Source organism: Varanus komodoensis, unplaced genomic scaffold (assembly GCF_004798865.1).
Source record: "Varanus komodoensis strain SLA01 unplaced genomic scaffold, ASM479886v1 scaffold14_1, whole genome shotgun sequence".
NCBI classification, from domain to species: domain Eukaryota; kingdom Metazoa; phylum Chordata; class Lepidosauria; order Squamata; family Varanidae; genus Varanus; species Varanus komodoensis.
In genome coordinates, this window is record NW_025335438.1 from 5,406,636 (window position 1) to 5,429,593 (window position 22,958).

At 42.0% G+C, this 22,958-nt stretch overlaps 1 protein-coding gene across 1 annotated transcript; it reads right to left on the bottom strand.

The window, feature by feature from the left end:
• Positions 1-494: 494 nt before the first annotated feature.
• LOC123020342 (carbonic anhydrase 2-like) lies at positions 495-18,394 on the bottom strand. Its single transcript, XM_044423917.1, has 7 exons — positions 18,262-18,394; positions 16,628-16,825; positions 5,247-5,365; positions 4,276-4,368; positions 3,198-3,260; positions 1,980-2,135; positions 495-1,580 (listed from the first exon to the last, which is right to left on the bottom strand). The coding sequence occupies exons 1-7, from the start codon at positions 18,293-18,295 to the stop codon at positions 1,461-1,463; spliced, it is 783 nt and encodes a 260-aa protein (XP_044279852.1). The 5' UTR covers positions 18,296-18,394; the 3' UTR covers positions 495-1,460.
• Positions 18,395-22,958: the final 4,564 nt, after the last annotated feature.

Consider the following 22,958-nt stretch of genomic DNA (forward strand, 5'->3'; position numbering starts at 1 on the left):
CAGGCTATAATGTTGGATGCAAAGGATGCAGGGGAGAAGGCGCAAGAGCTGGAGAATTTGGGTGAGTTTCTGAGAATAGGGAAGAGTGGCAGCTTTGAACACAACAGGATGAGGGCCAGACAAGAGAAACTCTGTGATTATGTAGTGAAGAGGAAGGGGTGGAGTCCAGGAAGCATGAGGTAGGGTTAGATGAGGACAGCAAGATGCAGGAGACAAAGGAAAGGAAGGTGAGCAAGACAAGACCATCAGATGCCATCAAGTGAGTGATACCAATGTCTATGCAGGAGAAGAATACTTGCAAACAGTTTGTTACATGCAAAAGGGTTGCTGGGAAAAGGACTGTTCCCTGTAATTATATGCTACTGAATATATGTTAAGGCCTGCTCATTTAAATTCAGTAGATGTGGTAACTTTTCAGACCAAATGTTTCAGAGGGGGTAGACTGCCACGTGGTAGTCTGTGGCAGTAAAACCAACAAAAAGACCCATAACACCTTAAAGGCGAACAAATTTATTACGGCATTACTCAACCAAAATTTATAATTACTTTCCAACATTAAAGCAAATTTAATATTTATTTTTTATGGAGTAGAAAATTATACACACATTAATCTAAAGTTTCTTTGCCCCTACTTGTTTTTCTTACAGTGCAATAAGAGACTAGAAACAGAAACATAAATATAATTATATTTTATTAGATAATGTATCTAAAATACATTTTTTTTTAATTCTGGCAATATCTTAAATGGTACAGTACTCTGAATTATATCTATGGTATCAGCAATTTTACATAGAATAGCATTTCATTTATGTCAGTTGGAATTTCATAATTAAAAATAGAATACACTAACATTAAGACAATTCAGATTTATGGCTAAAAATGTAAAATAATTAAAATATTAAAATATATATCCTTCAAACTTTTTAAAAGCTAAAACATTGACTCTTCAATATTAACGTTGCATTTCAGTGTCTATGTTGATGCAACATATTATCCTAAATCAGACATAAATCAGGCTTGCATTCCTGTGCTTCCATGAAAGATTCAAGTTACTGAGTACACATAACCTCATATGTTATATAAGGTTATTTTTTTCTGTTAAAATGGCTTATTTTTCTGTGGCTTGTCATCCTATCACTTGGCAAAGCATCAAAAGAGAATATCCTATGCAACAGCAGCACCCAAATCACCACAATACTCATCAAGCATCACAGCATCAGTCTGTTCCCCGCCCTTTTCCCAGCATACACACCCACACTGCAATCAGTCAGCTTTCCTCTTGTTTTATGGCCTTTTGCATTTCATCATTAGGAACTTATTATAAGAAGATGAAAGGAAGAAGAGAGAGCACTAGAAGAACAAAAGAAGATGTTGCCAGTGCATGTGTGGCATTAGTTTGATTTGTGCTTAGCAGAAAGAACTCAGCCTTCAAGAACAGAGCAACATTTAATTGACACAGACTATTGGAATGAGACTCTAACTTCTCGGTTCTTCAGGGGCTGACAAGGACGCCAGTTGTCCACCATGCAGCACTGGGGCTCATTCTCATCGTTGAAGCAAAGACAACGGAGTTTGTTCATCTGGAGGGGGACAAAGAGAAGTAATCTGTATTTCTCAGTTTCTATCCCATTACCTATCAAAGTACTAACTGCTGGTAAATCAGCATTTACAATGGAGAAAGAGTATACGAGGAAAGTCTCAAACACATCTTCCAGAACATTACTCCCCGAACTAGAAAGCATTCCCATGGGGATCCTAATAAGCAAAGCAAAATCAAGAGATGGTTTAATCATGGATCTTTATACCTGGTTTTGTCCTTATTTGTCACATATTAAAACATACTACTGTAGCTTGAGTGGCACTGTATTTTCTCGTGGTAAGCTGTAGTTCCAGTGAAGACATCTTACCATTCTTGAAAATAACCCACAGAGAGACTAATGTTTTCAAGATAAATGACATTTTGCAGCAAAAGGTTTTACCTGTTCTTTGCTGACAGTTACGGGCTCCTTCAGAACAATCCAGGTGACGCATTCAAGCAAGGGTGGAGTGGTCAGTGATCCTGGATAGGTCCAGAAATCACGAGAGGCAGGAAGCAGACCAGTGGGATCAAAGTTTGTGAAAGCAGCCTGTTTGCCCTAGAACATATTTTTAAAGTCTGATAAAATAATCCAGCATGAACATTGAAGGTATGTACACACAACTGGCAAGTGAATATGTAATCTGCAAGGGAGGTTCCACACTGCTTGCCAAAAGTAAAGTATTCACTCTTAAATGAAAACTTTCACAGTGTGATCCAGTGTATACAGAAGGCCTGGAGCTCAGTGGCACAGCATATACTGTGCACACAGAAGGTCCCAGCTTCAAAGCCCAGTTTCTCCAGGTAGAGCCAGAAAAATATAGCCTGAAACCCTGAAGATATGTTGTCAATCATTCTCAGTAATGCTGGTCTAGATGATCCAAGGCCTCAATATAAGGCAGGTTCTTATGTTCCTATATATACTTGTGCCCAAATTCCATTAAGCTCAGTGGGGTTTACCCCCGAATAAGTGCATATATGATTGCAGTCTACATTTTTAAAAAGTACACAGGTACTGGAGATTGGAGTCGAAATGAAGGAAGAACTGACAGTGATTGAAATATGCTCCTGATGCATTTAAAAGCTGTATGGTAATGGCTGGTTTTGTAAGTGCAGTTTCTCTTTTCACTGCCACAATGAAATCTGCACCTGCTGAGCTTCTACACTGCATGTATGCAGCTTGAGATCAAAGCCTGTCATAAACAGTTGGCTGACTCTTAACCTGGACTGCAAATGGGATGATAACATTTCAAATGAAAGCAAAACTAGTGAAGGGAAATGCATCCCCCTCCTAAAAGTTAGGGGACAATGAAAATCAACTGAACAAGAGCAGCAGGTATGTCTTTTTCTTCCTCCATTTGTCAAGGGTACCAAGTGAGTTAAGATTAATTTCCCTCAAAATAGTTACAAAACTGAAATAAAGTTGAAAGCAGTGTACCAGGTTTCTATGTTTTGAATATAGGCGTTTTACTGGCAAAAGATGATTATCCAGCTGAAACATGTGGAGTGAGAAGCTAAAAGCAATTCTCTTGTAGTACCCCTACAATTATGTTCTTTGAAAGCAGAATAGAGAAACCTGCAGTGCAATCATTCTTGGCTGGCAAGGAGACAGAAGCACTACCTTGTGTTTAATGGTGTCCAGGGCATCAACAACTTTCTGTATTCCGGGACAGGCACTTCCTACCTGTAATATAAAAGACAAGTATGCATGTACTTACATTGACTGATTGCATGTCTCGGCACCCCATTTCTTAGGAGTTTATTTCAAGAAATAACATAATACAAGCATTGTTTGGAAAGCCCACTGTTTTACCACCTATCATATTCAGTGCCAAGGAAGAGTGGTGTGTTTCAATCATTTGCCACTTCTACAGTGATGACTGAGTCCCTGGCCATGGCTTTGGAAATACAAGGTGGAAATTCAGGTATACGCGCATCCTGCAGATCTGACAAAAAGTACTATCCTAGGCTGCTCCCGCAGTCCTAAAATAATCATGGGAATGAGCTGCAGCACTAATTTCCAAAATGGAGCAGTCAGTGGAGCTGCCTTCTGACTTGTCCCATTCCAGAAACTAGTATTGCTGCTTGTTTCTGGTTTTTAAAGGATTGCACATTTTGCTGGTGCAAGAATTGCTGGTACCTGTTGCACCAGTGAATCTTTCTGTTAGCGCAGCAGCAGGACAGAATACTGCCCATAGTCTGTGCATGTGTATGCCTAACAGCAAACCATTGGGCAGGAAGGTGTTCTGTGAGTTAGGATTAGGGCCTCAATCATTTATAGTTATAAAGGTTTATCAGTCAAAATTGGACTGAATTATTTGATTCTCCAGTAGCATGTGGTTGGGCTCACTTGCATGAGTCATTTGGACTTATTTACTCTGCCAACACCTTTCTGAAGAGTATCTAATCTTAAAGCATTGGGCTGATTGGTTTGTAATGTTTGCTAAGAGACAACAGCCCTGAAGGTTGGTCTACGTGGCATTCTGGGACCTTCCAACTATGTAATTCAGTGATTTTTTTTCTTTAACTTGAACCATTCCCACAGGTAGACAAATGTCTAAATTGAATGGCACACAGTATCACAAAACCACTTTGAGAGACTGTGCTCAGTAATTCACCTTCCTGTGTACTATGTCACCTTGGGGAAAAAAGTTCTGCAAATTCATGATCGGGTTGAAAGAGGGAAAAAAGGCACTAACCTTCAAAAACACACCCACAACTGCCAGGCCATCAGGATGTTTCACAGCTTCAGTGAAACTACTATACTTTGTGTTCCAGTGAACCAAATGAAGCTGAAACCAAGAGAAAAGCAATAAGCATATTAAAGAGACGTTGTTTCACTCTTGATAAATCATATATTAAACATGAACAAGACATAGTCCCTTTTCTACAGAGACATTAAAAGAAAGAATTGCTAAGAACTTGTCTGAGTATTGGTTTTCTTTGCTATGCATTAAGAAATGCAAATATTGTGCAGTGCTCCCACACTGGCTTTTCGTGCCTATTTAAACAACTGTCCTGTAGAGGATGTTATACAAATTCTGATGCTCTTAAGCAGTAGCTTTGCCTGAATACAAACTTTGGAGTTTGGCCTGATAAAAATAGATCTGGTTATATCTTATATATTTCTTCATTTCAGAAAGCATGGGCCATCTAGATTGAAACAAGAAAGGGACAGAACTGAAATTAGTATCCATGCTTGTACCACCAATTTGCTAGGTTTTGTACCATTTTATAGTTAGAACAGAATAAAATACAAAAATGTAAAGCTTTAAAAAACATATTAGTATGTAAAACCAACACAATAAAAGTATAAAAGCCAGCATGGTGGCATACAGTATAAAATCAAGCTAATGTAATTAGATCTGCCATAAAAGAACTGGAGTCATCTGGCTGATTGCCCCTCCTTGCTTCTGGGATGAGGACCACCCTAGACAATCTCAGTGTGGAAAAAGCCTTGTATGGCAGGAGCTCATGTGCTAAAGAAAAGTTTGTTGTGTGAACAATGCTAGATGTTACCAAATATAAGATCATTTGGTTTGATGGAACAGGCAACCTGGTGGCCTTCTGATATTTTGGACCAGAACTTGATTGACTGATATGTTACAACTCCCAATGACTGATTGATATGATGTTAGGTTTGTTAAGAAAGCTTAAAAACTGGTTTTACCTCCGCATCGTATTTCACTCCATCCACAGTGTGTTCAGAGCCTTGGCCTTCACAGGATCCCCAGTGAATGTGGAACTGAATAAGCTTGTAAGTTCCCTCAATGGGGCCACCTTTCAGCACTGAAAGCAAAAACAGTGATATTTTAAATTAATCCATGTACAGAAACTTAAAATTAAGTGAGATCCTAGATCCACTAAATAAAATCAAAGGATTGGATTCGAATTAGCACTTTTGTTTGTGGAAGGTCTTCTGTCATTTATAAAAAGCACCGAGATTCACTAGAGGCTTCACCCAGGGAGGAAGCTGACAGGCAGGCAACCTGAAAATTCCACCTTCCCTTTGAGTTTGCTGTTATGCTGCTCAGACCTTCCCAGCTTTTTAGGAGGGCCAGGTGACAACAGTGGGGAGGGGAAAGATGATGATTGACTCCCCAAGAGCTACTGCAGTGGAAACTGGATTCCACTAAATATTACTCTGGATCCAGCCCAGTATCTGCTGCTCAGGCACCGTCATGCTAATCTGAACTGTGTTTTTAAACTCAACTCTGTTTTTGGATATGATTGCACTACTGCTACTGCCATCTTAAGCAAGAAGACAAAGAAGAAACTGTATGAAAAATAGGACATAGATGTTCAGTGTTTAATTTGGAATGGAAATACAAAGAGTGCAAAGAGGCAAGGTGCTTTATAGAGAATGTGTTGAATGTAACACACAGTGCGATGACAAACCACTTAGAATTTGTCTTTGCCAAGTCAGAGGTTCATTGGTGGTCTATTCACATAGACACATAGTTCCCAATTCAGAGAAAGCCACATTTAATACACTGAAATTATTGATATATGCTGCCCAATCCTATATGTTTATTTGGAAGCAAGTTCTATTGAGTTGAACAATTTTCACTTCCAACAGTTCTAATGCACAGGATCAAATATTTACATTAGTTACAAAGTATATCCCATTGATTTAACTGAAGCACACCTGATTTAGCTAGGATTAGGACAAAACCTGTTTCCTGACTTCTGCAACTAGCAATACAGGCATTATAACATTCAACGAATTAGGCATGCAGTTGTGTTTTAGTGACATACTTATATGTGAAAGATGACAATTTAATATCCCTACTTAGACAAATTTGCTTTTCTAATGGAAAATATGAGGAAAATAATCTTCTTAAAGGCGTATGTTAAATTTTCTTTGCCATGGTTACAAGAATGATCCACAAACTATGTAGCTCTCATCTTACTCAAAATCAATAGCAGATTTCCCATTACTTCATTTGGTTCAGGACTGTAATTTAACAAAATTAATCCTGATCTTCCTGTGACGTACTGACATGTCTCAACCAATCAGTACAGAAGTGTTCAGGGAAGCATAACTAAGCTATCTTCCCAAATCAATCTGCAGTTGTTTCTTTAAGAAGTTTTGTGAAAGTTTATTAAAGAATGCAACTTTTACACACAAATAGAGTCTGTGGTTCTAAAAGTCCATGTGAATTGATTTGATAGAGAGTAATATGTTAAAATAAAGCAATTTTATTATTATGGATGAAACAAGATTAACACAGTTACTCAAGAACCCATGGGACAAATGGCAACATTCCTTAGATTTACAGCATCTTGATAGTGCCAAAGCTAATTTTAGCTAATTCATTGGCTAATTTATTTTGTAACCATTAATAGATTTGTTGTCTGAAATGCCTGAAGTACTGCATGAAAACCAGGATATACTCCTCTTCTTTCTCCTTACTCCCCTGGCTCTGCTTGTATCACATACAGAGGGTATTAATGCCTTCCAGGCTTTGGAATTCTAAACTCTTTGCCAGAAGATTCAAATTCAGGATCTGTATCTGAACTCCTGGACATGAGTTTGATTGTTTTCAATGGATTAAACAAGATCTTAGGTTGTTAATCCAATTTTAAATGCAACATTCATAGACATATACTCATAAGACTGCTGAAGGGCAGTTCACATGCCTTACAGATCATTTGGTTGATCTCTTATCATTTGATCAATCCATTTTGAGTATGTGGCTTGTCTCTATTAACTAATGCTGTGTTTGAGTTGTTATGAACATTCAGATACACTGGTCAGTTTATAAGCTTTTATAATCTTTCATAAATGAACATCCTCAAAGGATGCACATGCATGGGACTGTAGCTGAACTAGAAAGCAACACAGAGGCAAGGCATCGAGGAATATAATGCTCTCAACCCAATGCACCTTGGCACTTCCATAAATTAGAACCAAAGAACTTAAGAATATATGTGAATATTGTAGTGAGAGGTAGAAAACACAGCCAGAGTGGAGTTCTGCTTGTTGAAGAAACTTTTCCTCATGTGTGTCTTTTGTAAATATGTATATATGCATGGCCAGAAATTGCTCTTAGAAAATGAAAAATAAATACCCCCCCACACACACACACACATGTCCCATGTCTGAATGCACTGTGCTACTGCTGACATGAGACGATTAATAAGGATTTTAAAGGATTAGACCTGTTGTCCTTGGCTAACCCATAGGCCATTGTTGAGTTCAGGCAGGGTGAGTTGTAATCGCTGTCTTGCAGCCTGACACACTAAGCAAAATGTCATATTTTGGGGAGGTTTTTTTAAAAAAAATTATCTCTTCCAACCATGCTTGCTATATTTGGAGAAACACTTCAGTCGAAATGAGCATACAGAGCACCTCAGTTTCTGAACCATTACCCAGGCTCCCTGGTTCAAATCATATAGGATGAGTTAGGTCACGGTTATCTTTCACCCTAAAAAACATTTTAACAATTTGTTCTGATAAACAACAGCCAGTTTCCATGGAAGAAGTCAGCTGGGGACTCTGATACTACCAGAAGTTTGAAGATAACCATTAAAAATATACCTAACTTCACTGAAACGGCCCTTACTTACCAATGTCCTTTAATAACTTGCCCTAAATGAACTCCTTGGCCAGAGCCTAGAAAACTGAAGAAAACCAACTTCTATTTAAAGACACTTGGGTACCCAAAGTCCTTGTATAATATAGGTAATTTGGGGTTATTCATAGGTCTTACTTTCATACAATGTGTGTTATGTGTACTGTGCATATGGTGAGAATTAATTACCCATAGTTTTCTGATGCATCTACACATAAATTCAATCTATATGTCGTCTGCCTACAAAAAAGTGATAATTTTTATTAAAAAAATTGTGAGGCAATCCTAATAAATTTTAAGAGTTTACACATATAGCTTCATGAGTAAATAAGTACACACATGCATATACCACTCATCATTATATATGCTGTTCCTAAGAAGGAAAGTTAAGGAGAGAATGAAGAACTGTATGATAGAAATGAGGCTTGCAATTTGATCGTTAGATATAATAGCAAACTATGCATTCTGAGGAAAGCAGAGACAAAGGGGAAAATCCTGTGGAAAATCTTGCTTTTTAAAGGTAGGGACATTTCCTCCTATGCCCCCTCCCTCCTCAATAAGGCATAATTCATATGATAGAAGTCTCCATATTCACTTATTTCTGTCTGATGAAAAAAATCAAAAACACCCTGAGAAAGTGTCCTCATGCAAGGGTGGTCTCCTTGGAGTTGACGCCCATAGGCTATATCAAAAAGTTCAGCCAGGGTGAGGCTTAACTGCTGTCAAATTTTAATACATATTTTTGTAAGATGTTTGGGGAGTTGTTCTATAATTATCGAGTTATCACTTCAAAACTTCTGCCTTATCAAGGTTTCCAACTGCCTATGTTAAGGCTCAGAGGAGGAGTCCTTAAGTGGCAACTATATTTTGTCTTCATCCTTGGATGTTCTGTGTATATGTTTGCTAAATGTATTTTTAAATAAAATTACAAAGCAAATAATTAATTAAAATGCATTCATTATTAGAATGAGAAAGAAAATGCTTCAATAAGTATTAATTTAGCTTGCACAAGTTTTAGATAAATTAATGCATAAAAATACTACTTCAACCTGCATAATCCTTTTATATGAGATGCAGGCACTCCCTACAGACTTATGTGGGCTTTTCAGAACATGATGTGCATTTTCATTTTTATGATGTGCATTTTGACAACCTTTATGGTGTTTAAAGGTGATACCAATGTCTATTCAGGAGAAGAGATACTTACAAACAGTTTGTTACATGCAAAAAGGTTGTTGGGAACATGACTGTTCCCTGTAATTATATGCTACTACATACATGTTAAGGCCTGCTCATTTAAATTCAGTAGACATGGCAACTTTTCAGACCAAATATTTCAGAGGGTGTATCCATGGTAATCTGTGGCAGCCAAACCAACCAAATGGCTTGTAGCCACCTCTAAGCTAGCACATGTATTATGGCATTATCTTGCCAGCCTTTCCGGCGCTGCCAAACTCCTCATAGGCTTTTGAAACCAAAATGTGTAATTATTTCCCAGTATTAATGCAATTTCAATATTTATTACTTTTATGGTGTAGCAAATTGTGCACAAATTGATGTAAAATTTCTTTGTCCCTACTCGGTTTTCTTACAGTGCAGTAAGAGACTAGAAAAAGAAACATAAATATGACTATATTATAGAATGTATCTAAAGTAGATTATTAATTTCTTTTTAAAATTATGCCATTATTTTAAATGGTGTATCACTCTGAATTATTACATTGCATTTTATCATATCTTTCTTCCTCTTGCAAGAAGTACAAGGCATTTTACAAGGTTTCTCTTGTCTCCATTCTGTCCTCACAACAACACACCTCTGAGGTGGGTTAAGTGCAGAGGTAGTGACTGATCCAAAGTCACCCAGTGGGGGTTATGGTTGTGAAGAGACAACACTGGCTCCCACTTTTTCCCACATGTGAACATGCTAATTTTTCTGTGGTTTATCATCCTATCCCTTGACAAAGCATAAGAGAAGAATACCCTATGCAACAGCAGCACCCAAATCACCACAATATTCATCAAGCATCACAGCATCAGTGATCTTCACAGCATCTTCACAGAATACACACCCACAGTGCAATCAGTCACCTTTCCTCTTGATTTATGGCCTTTTGCTTTTGATCATTAGGAACTTATTAAGATAACGATAGAAAGACAAGTAAGCACTAGGAGAATGAAAGAAGTTGTTGCCAGTGCATGTGTAGCATTAGTTTGATTTGTGCTTAGCAGAAGGAATTCAGCCTTCAACTTGGCCTCTCTTTCATACTCTCTCTTTTTCTTCAGGGGCTGGCAAAGGCACCAGGCACGGCAGCCATGTTGTACTGGGGCTCATTCTCAGCACCTGAAGCAAAGACAATCAAGTTTGCTAATCTGGAGGGGGAAGGAAGTGGATCAGTATTCATCATCTTCCATTGCGGTTATGTGTGTGGCTGGAGAGTCTCTCTGTGTATGGCAAAAACAGGGGAGAGAGATTGTGTGTGTGTGAGTGAGTGTGTAACTGATTCTGCTTTTTGGTAAATATTTGAAGGGGCAGTTTAATTTTTGATTACAGTTGCAACCTTCTTCCCATTATGCACTTTTTTTCTCATGTGAACTAAACAAAGACCAGTTTGGCATAACACCCATAAAAGCATAAAGAAGCAGCTCTCCCTCTTTCTGAGTATAGTCTCAAACTCAATCCCTCCATTTGCAAAGCCCCAGGCATAGAAAGCCTCAGGCCTTTCCCTCTATGGGATCCCAAAGAGCCACTGTAGGTTAAATTAAACAAAAATGGACTATGTGTATTAATTATCCGGTCTAAAATAAGGCAGCTTCCTATATTCATGCACTGTAGAAAAATGTGTTAAAGTGGGCTGTAACTGCCTGTTATACATAATCCCAAACATCTGTCATGATACTTTCATGTCTTAAATGGTGTATTATTACTACATTCGGCGAATGGGGCGGCATAGAAGTTCCCTAAATAAATAAATAAACATTTCTATACCAGGCTAGTTTATAGATATTATATTTCTAAAGCAGCAATAACAGAATACCCCTGCACGCCTGAATGATGAATAGCTACACCTGGTAATATACACTTTTCAAAAGAGGCTTTTCCTAAACTTCATTGGTCCATGACATTGGTTCAAGCCTGACTTTCAGTAGGAATCCCTTCAGACTGAGTCTTCTCTGTGGGCATGTCTGCATGTGATTTTTGCACTAGTTCACATCAATTTTTAGGATGTATGGATTTTATTATGCACACCCAATGAAGCTCTCTCACATGCAATACAGTTAGTGCATGTTTAATTTAAAGTGAGGTATGCTCATTAGGAGTATTCCTCAGATCATTTAACTGATTAAGGGTTTCATGCCTATGGCTTGACACAAGTGAATAGAGATTGCTTACACAAGTGTATGAATGGCTGTATTATAGGATAGCACATCTCTCATTTATCTGAAGAGGATTCAGCAACAGCTGTGAACCATATTTGCACTAGAGTTGATTCTGCTGGAGTTCTAAAATCTTAATGCTTCAGTGTAAATAGGTTTTAGATTGGCCTGTCGTTTGCACTGTTAGATGTGATTTGTATAACATAATTCAAAATCTATTCCAAGGGGTTGTTTGTACTTTCAATACATTCAGTAACTCAGCAGAGGTGAACTACCAGATACAATCCTAGAAAATGCTGCAGTGGGAGGAGGATGTAGAAAGCCCTGCAAAGAATTACAAGGAGAACTTGCAAAATATGTTTCACAAAGATAGCACACAAACCAAAATAAAGCCAAGTGTCAATCCAAGGGGGAAAATAGACCCTTTCAACATCACATGTGGAAGCTCTTTAACAAATGAATGTGCTGTGCTGATTTTCCACCATTTGGGGAGCGATGACATGTCTGAAGCTGTACTAAACATTGTTAAATGTTAAGGGTGTGCTTTAAATGTCAAGTGCCAAATCCTGCCCTTCACAGTGCTAAGTGTAACATGACTGTGCAGAAGTGTCCATGCAACAAGACTGCACAGGCAATTTAATTTCTAAATTTCACTCAATTTAAGTTTCACCTGCTTGGCATTCCTTCATTGTAGCAATATATTGCCTGGTCCCTAACAGAGTCCTAAACTTTCTTTCCCTATTAAGATCAGTATTAAGTAGAATGTCCGTTTCAGTGGCTTTACAACACAGGATACATGTTTGGAGGCTGCTGTAATAAAACTGCTGAGAAATGCAGAACAAGATCTGCCAGCAAGCACTACATGTGAAGTCTAAATGTTCTCTAGGATAATACGGCAAACGTAAAAGAGCCACAAAAATTCTCAGCTGTCAAGAAGTATCATCTCTTTTAATTGCATTGCGCTGTGCAGCACCTGGATGTTCCAGTATGGAAAATATTAGAATATTAAGTGCAGTACTTGAGAGAGCAGAAGCCCAGTTCCCCAGCAACTATGGGCTATTCCTCATGCACGCTGTGCACACACTAAAGATCACTGTAGATATTTCACACACAAACACTGTAAAGTGGATATTAGCTCTCCGAGCATTTTCACAGGCATTGCCCTACGGGTTTGGCTGTAAATGAACGATAAGCTGGATCTTCATCTCTGAAAAGTATTTTCATTTCAGTGCGACTATTTCTCATTTTGTTATTACGTTCTGTCAAGTTGTCTCTGACCCTCTGAAAGAATGCCCCCAAGTTGTTACTGGTATACTCTAAAAATGTTCATAGTTTCAGTCTGATGACTGATAATAGTGTTCACTCTGTTCTCATTATGTCGTATGGTTGGATGCTGGCAACTTCTTCTTCTTTCTTTTTTTGACAGCTTGTAAAAATAAAGATATTTATATATTTACATATCAAATATCTGGAGCAGCTAAGTAGTTGATCACTTAGACTACCCATATGCCAGGAACATTTACAAAGGGAAAACCAAGCAGCATGCTTTTGCAAGAATGTGGATATGGCAACATTTCTAGTTTTAGAAGGAAGGTAATGAAATTTAGAATAAATGCAGCACTGGATGTCTGAAAATAGGCATCCCAGAATGTCCAGTAGGGACAGTGTCATATAAATAGGATAGCTAATTCCTTTCGCAAGTTCACTTAAGAAGCTGCCATATACAGAATCAGGCCAATAGAAGCAGCTCTCTGAAATTTTAGGCAAGAGTCTTTCCCAAAGCTGCTGCCTGACATATTTTAACTGGATATAGCAAGCCCTGACCCTGGAACCATAGAAAAGCAGGGTTTTGCTATTGAGCTATAGGTAGAAATTATATAATTGAAACAATTGAGTGTGCATGGAAGTAAATTTGATGCACTGTGGTCCTTAAAAACCTGTAAAAACCGTGGTGCCTGCTGCCTCTATATAGCCACAGCATTTGTTTTCAGACCTCAGAGAAGCTGCCGAGCAACTCTGATCACTTCCACTCGAGTTCTGTCCTCCTCCGCTTTCTCCTCCCACTCTCAGCAAGCAGAGGCTGAGCCAAGCTCACTGCTGCAGAATTTAAATGATCGATGCTTCTGCTGTATTTTCTGACTGGGCCAGAAAAGGATTATCTGAAAACTTCCATACGTTCCCTCAACTTCACAGTCTCAGAATACCTGCATATGAAGCAAACTCACACAGCAGCCATACAGAAGCTAGATGTGTTGATCTGGATTTCAGGAGCACCATGTGCTCACAGGCCCCATTGCCTTCCTCAAACTGCAGGGAGACGGAGTCAATACTCCAAACTAAAGAGCAAGGCAAACACCCAGCAAAGGACTCTTAAGTAGGAAAAATGAATGCAACAAAAAGTACCATGCGGCCAGAGTCACACTGTGAATCACCAACTATGCCTGCTGATGCTGAATCTAAGCATCTCCGTGCCTCTGCTTTTGTAAGAACAAGCTTCATGCCCACATGACTGCTAAGGGAAAATAACATTTGTCACAAAAGCCTTAGAAATTGGAGTAGTTCTAAATATTGCAGTTTATGAAGCAAAGACCCATGTCCTCCTCCCTTATCACCCATACACAATGAATACAACGTGTCTATTGCACATCCCCTTCACACATCTTCCCTTTCTCTCCCTGTCCAGAATCTCTGAAGAAAAGGGTTAACACTATGGAAAATCCTGAATTTTACAACCAGAGAAAATTATGCAAACAATATAGGCGGGCTGCAGATTCATAGGACTGGAGTTTTACAATGTTAGAGAAAAATCTTACTCATGTATGCAAGGCTGACTCAGAAGAAAATAAATCTAGAGGTATTATGCATGCAGAAACAAATCACTTCATTTAAAATATACAGAATACCTCCCCCCCCCGCACACACACAAACACACTATTAAGGTAGTTTTCGGCATCATATTAGTAATGCTGAACTTCACTAAAGGGCCTGAGTATTCGGTGCTGGGTGCCTCTTCTTTGACTAGTACCCTGATGTGCTGCAGACAAGCAGACACCAAGGAAATACTGCGTGACAGAAGTAACAAAAACAAGAACAAACAAACCAACTCTATACCAGCTTGGAAAGGTGGTCTGCATTTAGCTCTACATTTAGTATGCCTCTGTTTCCCTGGCAAATGCTAACAGGGAATTGCAGTTTAAATACACACTTTGGCTACAGTCCACAAACTATTTTACCTGTAGAGTAGGCCTATTAAAATGCAAACAATTGGGCTTTAGATTGCAGCCTGCCACAATTCCTGCTTGCAATAGAGGTTGGAAAGCTTACAAGTCGAAGCTCTCCTAAGCTTTTTGAATTTGTCCCTTCAATGACACTGCCAGCACAGGGAAAATAGGACACTTGCTTGAGCAAGTCAAACCAGGCAGTGTCTAGGCTGCAACTTCTGTTTTGAAAATGGCACCATTTCCTTCATTCGCAGTCACTGTGGCTGGGTAAAAATTGCTGCACAGGCAGCCGACTGGGAAATTACAGTGATTAAGAAGCAAGCATTCCAACTCTTACTCACAAGAGTAGCCTTGAACCTCAGCATTGTTCATGTGATCACAGAACCTTGTAAGTAAGAGGGGCTTACAAAAGGAAGGGTTTTAAAATTTGGTCTTACTGTGCACAGAAAAGGATGACTAAGTAGCCTTTAGTGTACTGTGTGAGAATGTGGGAAGAATGTGTCGCTGCCTTTATTGAGAACTCTAAAGATGGCTAGAAATAGAGAATTTCAACCTGATGTCTGTCATAGCCACCTCTCCTGGGATACCCTCGGCATGCCACATGTTCCTGAGTGTCAGATGCCTGCTGTCTCAAAGAACTGCTTTTTATTTTACTTCAAAGGAACATTGTACATGCAGTACATTTCACACATCCACACTCCACAGCACTCCACTGGACAGGTACTCTAGAAATGTAAAAGCTTTTCATGGTTGTGTGTGTGTGTGTGTGTGTGTGTGTGTGTGTGTGTGTGTGTGTGTGTTTTTAAACCCAGTGTTTAAAACAGAATTGTATGGCTGAATGCATTTGTCCCTTTTGCCATCTTTTCAAACTCAGCCCCTCAACTACCCCTCGCCTCATAATGACTTTGCACATATTACATAACAGCATATTTTGCAAGAAAGAGATAATTTAAGAATGTAGACTAAAAACATTTGAAATCTCCCAATTCTAACCAGATAATTTAATAACAAGCACCTCTACTGTTTGGACAGAGTACCTTGCACCGTCTGACGTGCTATGGCTACAATCCTAGCCACACTTTATTTGGAAAAAGCCTCACAGAAATCAATTGGACTTACTTCTAAGTAGCTCTATATAGGATTACACTGCATATGTCACAAACAAGTAACACTAATCCCCATCCTGAAAATAACATCTGTCAAATTAACTTATATTTGGATATGAGGGAGAAGAATGAAAGAGATGAAAGGAAAACAAGGTGTTTGAGAATAGATGATAAACAACAGTATCCTTATTACTGAAAGGGGTAAGTGATGAAGAAGATATTATCTCTTTAGATTATGTATAGTTAGTTAGTTAGTTCTTTCCATACCAACCAAAGGCGAAAGCCAGTCACAACAGTATTTTAGGCTGTGATCATATGTTATTCAATACAGTGGAACTCAGAGGAGTGCCCTGTTGGCTGGTGCTTGGGAAGTTCATGTGCATCCCATACGTTGTAATCCAACCTTCTGCCGCCTGGTCCCCTCCATGTGTCGAACTCCAACCCCTATCACTCCCAGGCAGCCACTGGCCATGCTGCCTGAGGATTGTGGAGGTTGTAGTCCAACATATCTGCTACTGGCAAAAGGGTGTTGTATCCTATACAGAATCTTAAGTAAAAGTATGGGAGAACACCCAAAGAAATAAAGGTGGATTTTTATCCTTTTCAGATCATACTCATTTCCATTATACCTTAACACAAAGGAGTAAAATAACCATTTGCAATACATTGGCTACCTTTTTCTGAGAGTTTCCCCCATTTCCTTTCCTTCTTACTACCTCTTCTACAAAACCTCCCTCTAAGGGGAATGCCCCAAAAGGACAAAGTACCAACCACATTTGTCTCCAGAATCATCAAACTCCACGTTGAAGGAGTGCCCATTGTTGACTATGTTCTTGGCCGCAGACGGGTCATAGGAGATGCTCAGCGACTTCAGGGAGGGGTCATACTTGGCAGCCTTAGTCTGGATGTCAATCGGTGACTGCCGATCTCCATTGGCAATGGGGCAGGTCACATGCCAGTGCGCAGGTCCTATAGGCAAAGAGAGAAAGAGCAGAAAAGGCACAGGAATGATCCACCAACAGAATGGATGGTAGGGGAGTGATGGATAATAAACTCAAAGAAGGCCTTAATGCCTTATGTGAAGTTAGGAGGTTTTAACATTTTTGCCTCATCAATATTGAATGCGTGTCTGAAACAATCTCAGCCATCCAGAATTAGAAGCATGTGTACTGAGCAGAGATGGATCATCTGAGGAGCAGCCAGTGCAAGGGGAGAAAACCATGAGGATCTGCAAGCTTGGATCCAGCCTTGCACAGATCTAGGAATTCGGGGGTGAGGCCTTGAGAGGTATACGAGAGTAATGCATCAGCCTCTGACCTTTCTCCACTAAGAGGGATGGGGAATGGACCACGCTGAAGGAGCCCTCAGCACATTGTTCAAGACGGGGCATCTCTGGATAGAACAGGGGGCAATCAGCGTTCATAGCAAGCTCCAGCAGCATCTCCATCACTTTTGTAAAGCAGTGAACATGGCAGCAGCGTCCTATCAGTTCATGATGTTAACAGTTGTACGCACAGGAATGGCAGTTTCCCATCTTATTTACACCCTTCTTTTAGAAATATGGGGGGAAGAAGGGGCTACCTAGCATGACCTCATGCTCAGGGGACAGATTCAGGCTCTCCTAATTCAGGGGCAACTCCAGGGGCACACATGGGGTGCTCTGGAAGGGAACAGGAGGCACAGTCCTGGCTTTAGGACAAAAGGGAAACTTCCCTCTTGGATCCCCTGATATTCCCATCTCAAGCATCCCAGTGGCCCAGCAAAAGAAACAAAGCACTTTCTGCTAGCGGTAAGTATCAGGCTGGTGGGAAAGGGATATCAGAAAACAGTCGCTCGGGAGGGCCAGGTGGCAGTGGAAATCCAGGTGAAGAGATCTACAGATCTCTCCATCACTTGCACCTCAAGCCTCGCGCGCAGGAACTCCTGGAAACTCTCCGAGGCTGGATGTCCCAAGCCGACTCATACAGCAGAACCATCCGCCAGGAAAGCAGCTCAGGATTGCATCTTCGCTTAATTCTGGAATCCTGTGCTGCACCTCAACCCCGCACCGGTTTCTAAGCCTTTCTAGACCGAACGAGATCTCCGGTCGCCCAGGACGCCGTCCCCGAAACGCAGGCTTCGCCCCCTGCTCTGATTCCAGAACACGGCGTGTTGCCGGCAGCGCGGAACCGCAAGCGGCGGCGGGATGCGCTCCCGGACGAGCGGCGACGTCACGAGCAGCAGCAGCAGCAGCAGCAGGTGCTGCGCGGGAGCTCTCCAGTGGCTCTTGCCGGCGCGGGGAAGGAAGCCTCAGGCAGGGGGCAGCGGGGGATGGGGGGCGTCGGGGGCCAGGGGCGCCCCGTCCGAGGGCCGGGGAGGCGGAGAGGCACCTGCGAGAGGACCCGCCGCCCGCCGCAAGGACTCACCGTTGTCCTTGCCGTATCCCCAGTGGTGGGACATGGTGCTGGCTCAGCTGTGCCCGGGCGCTGCTGCTGCTGCTGCTGCTCTCGCGGTCGCTCTCGCTTGCCCGCCCGTGGTGGCGCCCGGGCTCTTCTCAGGGGCTTTTATAGGCTCCGGCCAACTCCATGCCCCTCGCGGACATCGCCGGCGGGAGGGGGAGGGCCGGGGGAGGAGGCTCGCGGCGGAGCACGGCCGGGGCGGGGAGAGCCGCGCGGTGTCCCGATGCGCTCCCGGGACCCGGCGCCGTGGCCGCGCGCGGGGCGCCTGTTCCGTCACTGAAGCGCTGCCGCCGCGTCGCACGGCGTCGCGGCAAGCCGGAGCCTGGCACCGCCGCGGCCACGGGCGCGGGCGCGGGCGGGCGCTCCGGGCAGAGCACGGGCGGCTGTCGCCGCCGCCGCCGCTGCGCTGCCGCTTCGGGGAGGAGCGGGATCGGCTCAGGCCCGCCGGGAAGACGGATTAATCATCGAGCCGCTCGGAGGGCGGAGTGGGGCGAGCGGCGGCGGGGAGAGGCACCGGGGCGAAGAGGCCGAGGGAGGCGAGGTCCTTCTCCGAGGCCTTCCGCCGCTGCCGAGCGCCGCCCGCATCCCACGCGCCGGAGCCCTGCTCCTGCCGGAGGCGGGAAAGCTGTCGCGGCGTGACCTTGGCACGGTCCGCGCGGGCGGGCGAAACAGGGCCGGGCGCCCGGGCGTGTGCAGGAGCGCGGCGACGCGGGGCGCTGCGGGATGAAGGGCAGCGGGAAGCGGCCGGGGCGCCCGCGGGTTCGCGCGGGGACAGCGGCGAGGACCGCGCGCCCGGGGTCGCCTCGGGGCGTGCGGGAGCGCCGCCTGGGGATGCTCGGCCACGTCCTCCGGCGACCCGCCGTGTGGCGCTCGGGGCCGCCGGGCGCTCATCTCTGCGCACGTGCGCGGGGCCCCGCAGCCGCAACCGCACCGCGCTCCTCGCGCCTTGGAAATATGAGTGGGGGGCGCTGCGGCGGCAAGCGACCCCCCCCCCCCGCGGCAGGCTGGTTGCAGCGCCCGAGAAGCTCAAAGGAGTTTCGATGCGCGGGTGCCCAGGCAGAGGCCGGCGAGAGGATGCTGCTTTTGGCGACTAGGAAATGTGGCATAGCAGTAAGCTGGCCATGAGGCGCAGTGGATTGATGCTGCTCCTGGGCGAGCTTAACGCTATTTTTGCCACCCCAGCTCCCCGCGTTTGGTGCAGCGGGCCAAGGGTGCTTCTCCGCAGCAGCGTGTTACTCCTGCCGAGGCATTGCCTGTCGGCCGTTAAGTGGAAGTGGAACTGAAACAGAAATTTCCAACGGGCTTAATGTCAGGCTGTGCTAGCTGGCGTTGTCCTTGTGCCGCGGCCGTGATTCTCCTGCAATATCTAGGAAAGTTGGAAGTTGCCTGATACTGTACTGAGTCAGGCCCTTTAGCCCAGTGTTGTTGGCACAGACTGGCAGCTGCTTTCCAGGGATTAGGCAGGTCTCCTTAGCCCTACTTGGAGATACCGGGGAGCAAAGGTGGGACCTTCTGCTTGTAGCAAATGGTCTACCACTGAGTTACCGCTGTTCTCAAGTTGTCTCAACATGCCCAGGATTGTGCCATTAATGGAACTGCCGTTTTATGCCAAGCAATGAATGGTAAATCTTGCAGTATTGAACAACATACTGAGGTGCTAAATATGCAGTAACAGTAGAACAAAAGAATGCAGGCATCCTGTATTCACCTTTGTACCTCATTGCTGCAAATAGTAAAGATAAGTAGATAACAAGTTCTGCAAACTGTTGATGGAAAACATTTAACAACTAGTATGACTTGTAGACGGGTGAGTGCCTGACTGACAAAATTAAATAAGTCATGGGCTTCTGGATTTTCATGACTGGCTGATTTTATCTGAAGGATCAACCTACACTGCTATTAGCCCACCCAAGAATTGAGAGTGCCTTCAAAGTCCTACTCCCTGCACCCCCCCATAAGAGTTATTAGGCTGGTGGGTATCAAGGAAAAGGTACCAGGGATAGGGTGTTCTCAGTGGTAACACCTCACTTTTGGAACTCCCTTCCCAGGAAGAGGCATAGAAACCAGAAGAGACATTTATTTCAGTCTGGATTTGATGCTTTAAAAGCACTAGCAGCTGTTCTCTCTCTCTGCATGTGTTTAATTGTACTGCACCCTGATGATGAGCTTGCAATCTTTTAAATAAAGAACTATGTCAGAAATATTTGGACAGTCTCACCTGGTTATTTCACCTTTGGAATAATACAGTACTTCTACAACAAACAACATTAACCTTTCCCTGGTAAAGTAATATAGAGCACACATGTAATTAGCAGTCTTTGTTGGAAAAGGGCCCAACTGAATTACATAACTAAAACTGGAAGAACTTTGGCATAACTACATGGTTTTATACTCGTGCTATGCAGTGGAATAGAGGGCTATTAGTACTTTATCTGTGAATAGAAAAGTGTGTTTACATTATTATTCCTAATAGTAAAACTGAACTAACTGAAAATTATATGGGAGAAAGAAAGGCACTTCTCAGGATTTCTTTGGGGATTAGCAGAAAATGCTTCAGTGATTATTACCAAACAAAGTGTGGTGATCTGTTTATGGTTTTATTCAGATTTCATGATTTTATAATGGTCATTACACACAAGTAGAAAGAACCACACATAGGAAGAAGGAACCACATAAATAGGCAAGTGACCAACGTATGTTAAACTTCTATCTGCCTATGTGACCCTGCTCATATGTTAATAGGTTGATCACTTTGGCAAGTCTTTATCATAGATGTCACAGTAGTGAAAGTCCACTCACAATGGAACTTCCCTATCCTTTCCCCCCATAGAGCATACCTGCTCCCCAACTTTGTTCCAAGGGTCCCCAAACTCTTAAACATATTTGGAGGGTGAGAGCTTTAGGCAGAAGACATATAACTAGCTGATTCCATTCTCTGGTGGAATAACATCTGGGATTTAAGTTAATGATGCTGCTTTTCTGAATTGATTACTATTTTGTGTAATTTGCCATGGACAGGTAATAGGTTATCCTTTTTTGCAACAAAATTATGCTCCTCTCCAAGCAGCAGACTCCGCTTTATTCTAATGGTCATTATGATACTAAGATTTAGGTGAATGTTGTAAAGCATGGAATGGGAGTAGGAGAGACGTGTTAATTGTGTGCATTGCAGCTGAAGCAATATTCATGGCCATTCAAAATAACATTGTGTCCAGGGTCTAAAATAACCTACCTACATCTCAGCCTGAGATGAGCATAAAGACTTACATAAATCTAATACCTCAGTCATGGTTTCAGTGGATTTACCTCCAACAAGTTATATTTAGGATTGGATTGGAAGGCTGAGCTGGACAAACCATTAGTGCTTGTGTCTCATATATTATTTTCTGGGCTTAATATTTCATGTGTGTATGTGCATGGCTGCATATTATTGCAATAAAGATTTCACACCCTTTTTCCATATTGCAGATATTTTATGATAAAATATTAAGTACATTGCAATAAATGTTAGGCCATGTAAAAGCTGGGATAAATTACCTTGAAACCATTCATACTATCATGTTACACTTGCTGGGTAACATAAACTGCAAAGACTGGAGGATTTTCAAAGAAACCAACCCAAATCTATGGATAAGGGTCTCAAAGGCAATCACCCTGCATAGTCAGTTCCTTTAAATACCATTTGCATGGAGAACCAGAGCAAGTTACATTTAAATGAATGGACTGAAGCTGAGATAAGCTTAGTCAGTTACATTATTGTCCTTTTAATGAAGCAGGTAAATATCTTGACTGAAAATATGTTACCCTGAGTAATGTACACTGCATTCAGGAAATTATCTGAGGACCAAAATAGTTGTCCTGGGGAAATGTTTTCATTCAAACAAGATTTTAAAAGCTCAAATAGCCACAAGGGTTTATTTTACCCTTGTCTTTCTCAGTGCCTTCTTGCATACCAGATCTAAAGGTTTTGCCTTTGCCTAAGAACATTCTCGGGTCTGACAGCATCTGTGAATTATCTTCCTAAATATTGATGAACACAACCACAGCCAGAGGGCCTATGGTGCTTTGTGCATAAAAGTGATGCAAAAGTGTTGTAAACTTTGTTTAATCCAGAAGTGATGAGAAATGGATGAACATTAGCAATCCTTTTGATAGTTGTGAGTTTCTGCTGCCCATAATACAAGCACTTTGCATAGACACTAGCTAAGAGTGAATATTGACTGGCCATAACATAGGCCTCTCCAGTTAATTCATTCCCTCACAAGACCCAGCATATTCCCCTCCTTTATAACAACAGCTCTTCTCTACTTGACTTGTTTATTTTCCTGTACACTGTTTATACAAATACAGGCCTTGGGTAAGCTGAGATGTGTTCTATCTTTTTTCATTCAGTATTTCCTTTGGTTTCTTGATGGCTTTTCCATACTCAAGCAATCATTTGAGAGCTTTGCATCATAAACAAAATCATATAAACACAGCCCTTAATAAGTACTGAAATCCTGGTTCTTTACATTCTCATTTATCTTTACCATTCTCTCAACACATCAGGTACTCCATTCTTGTTATTATTCATGCAGATGTGGTACTGTGCTAGGCAAATTACAGATAAAAAGATGTTTCAAGATCTGTAGAATTTCCTCTATTTTATTATCCAGCAGATCAAT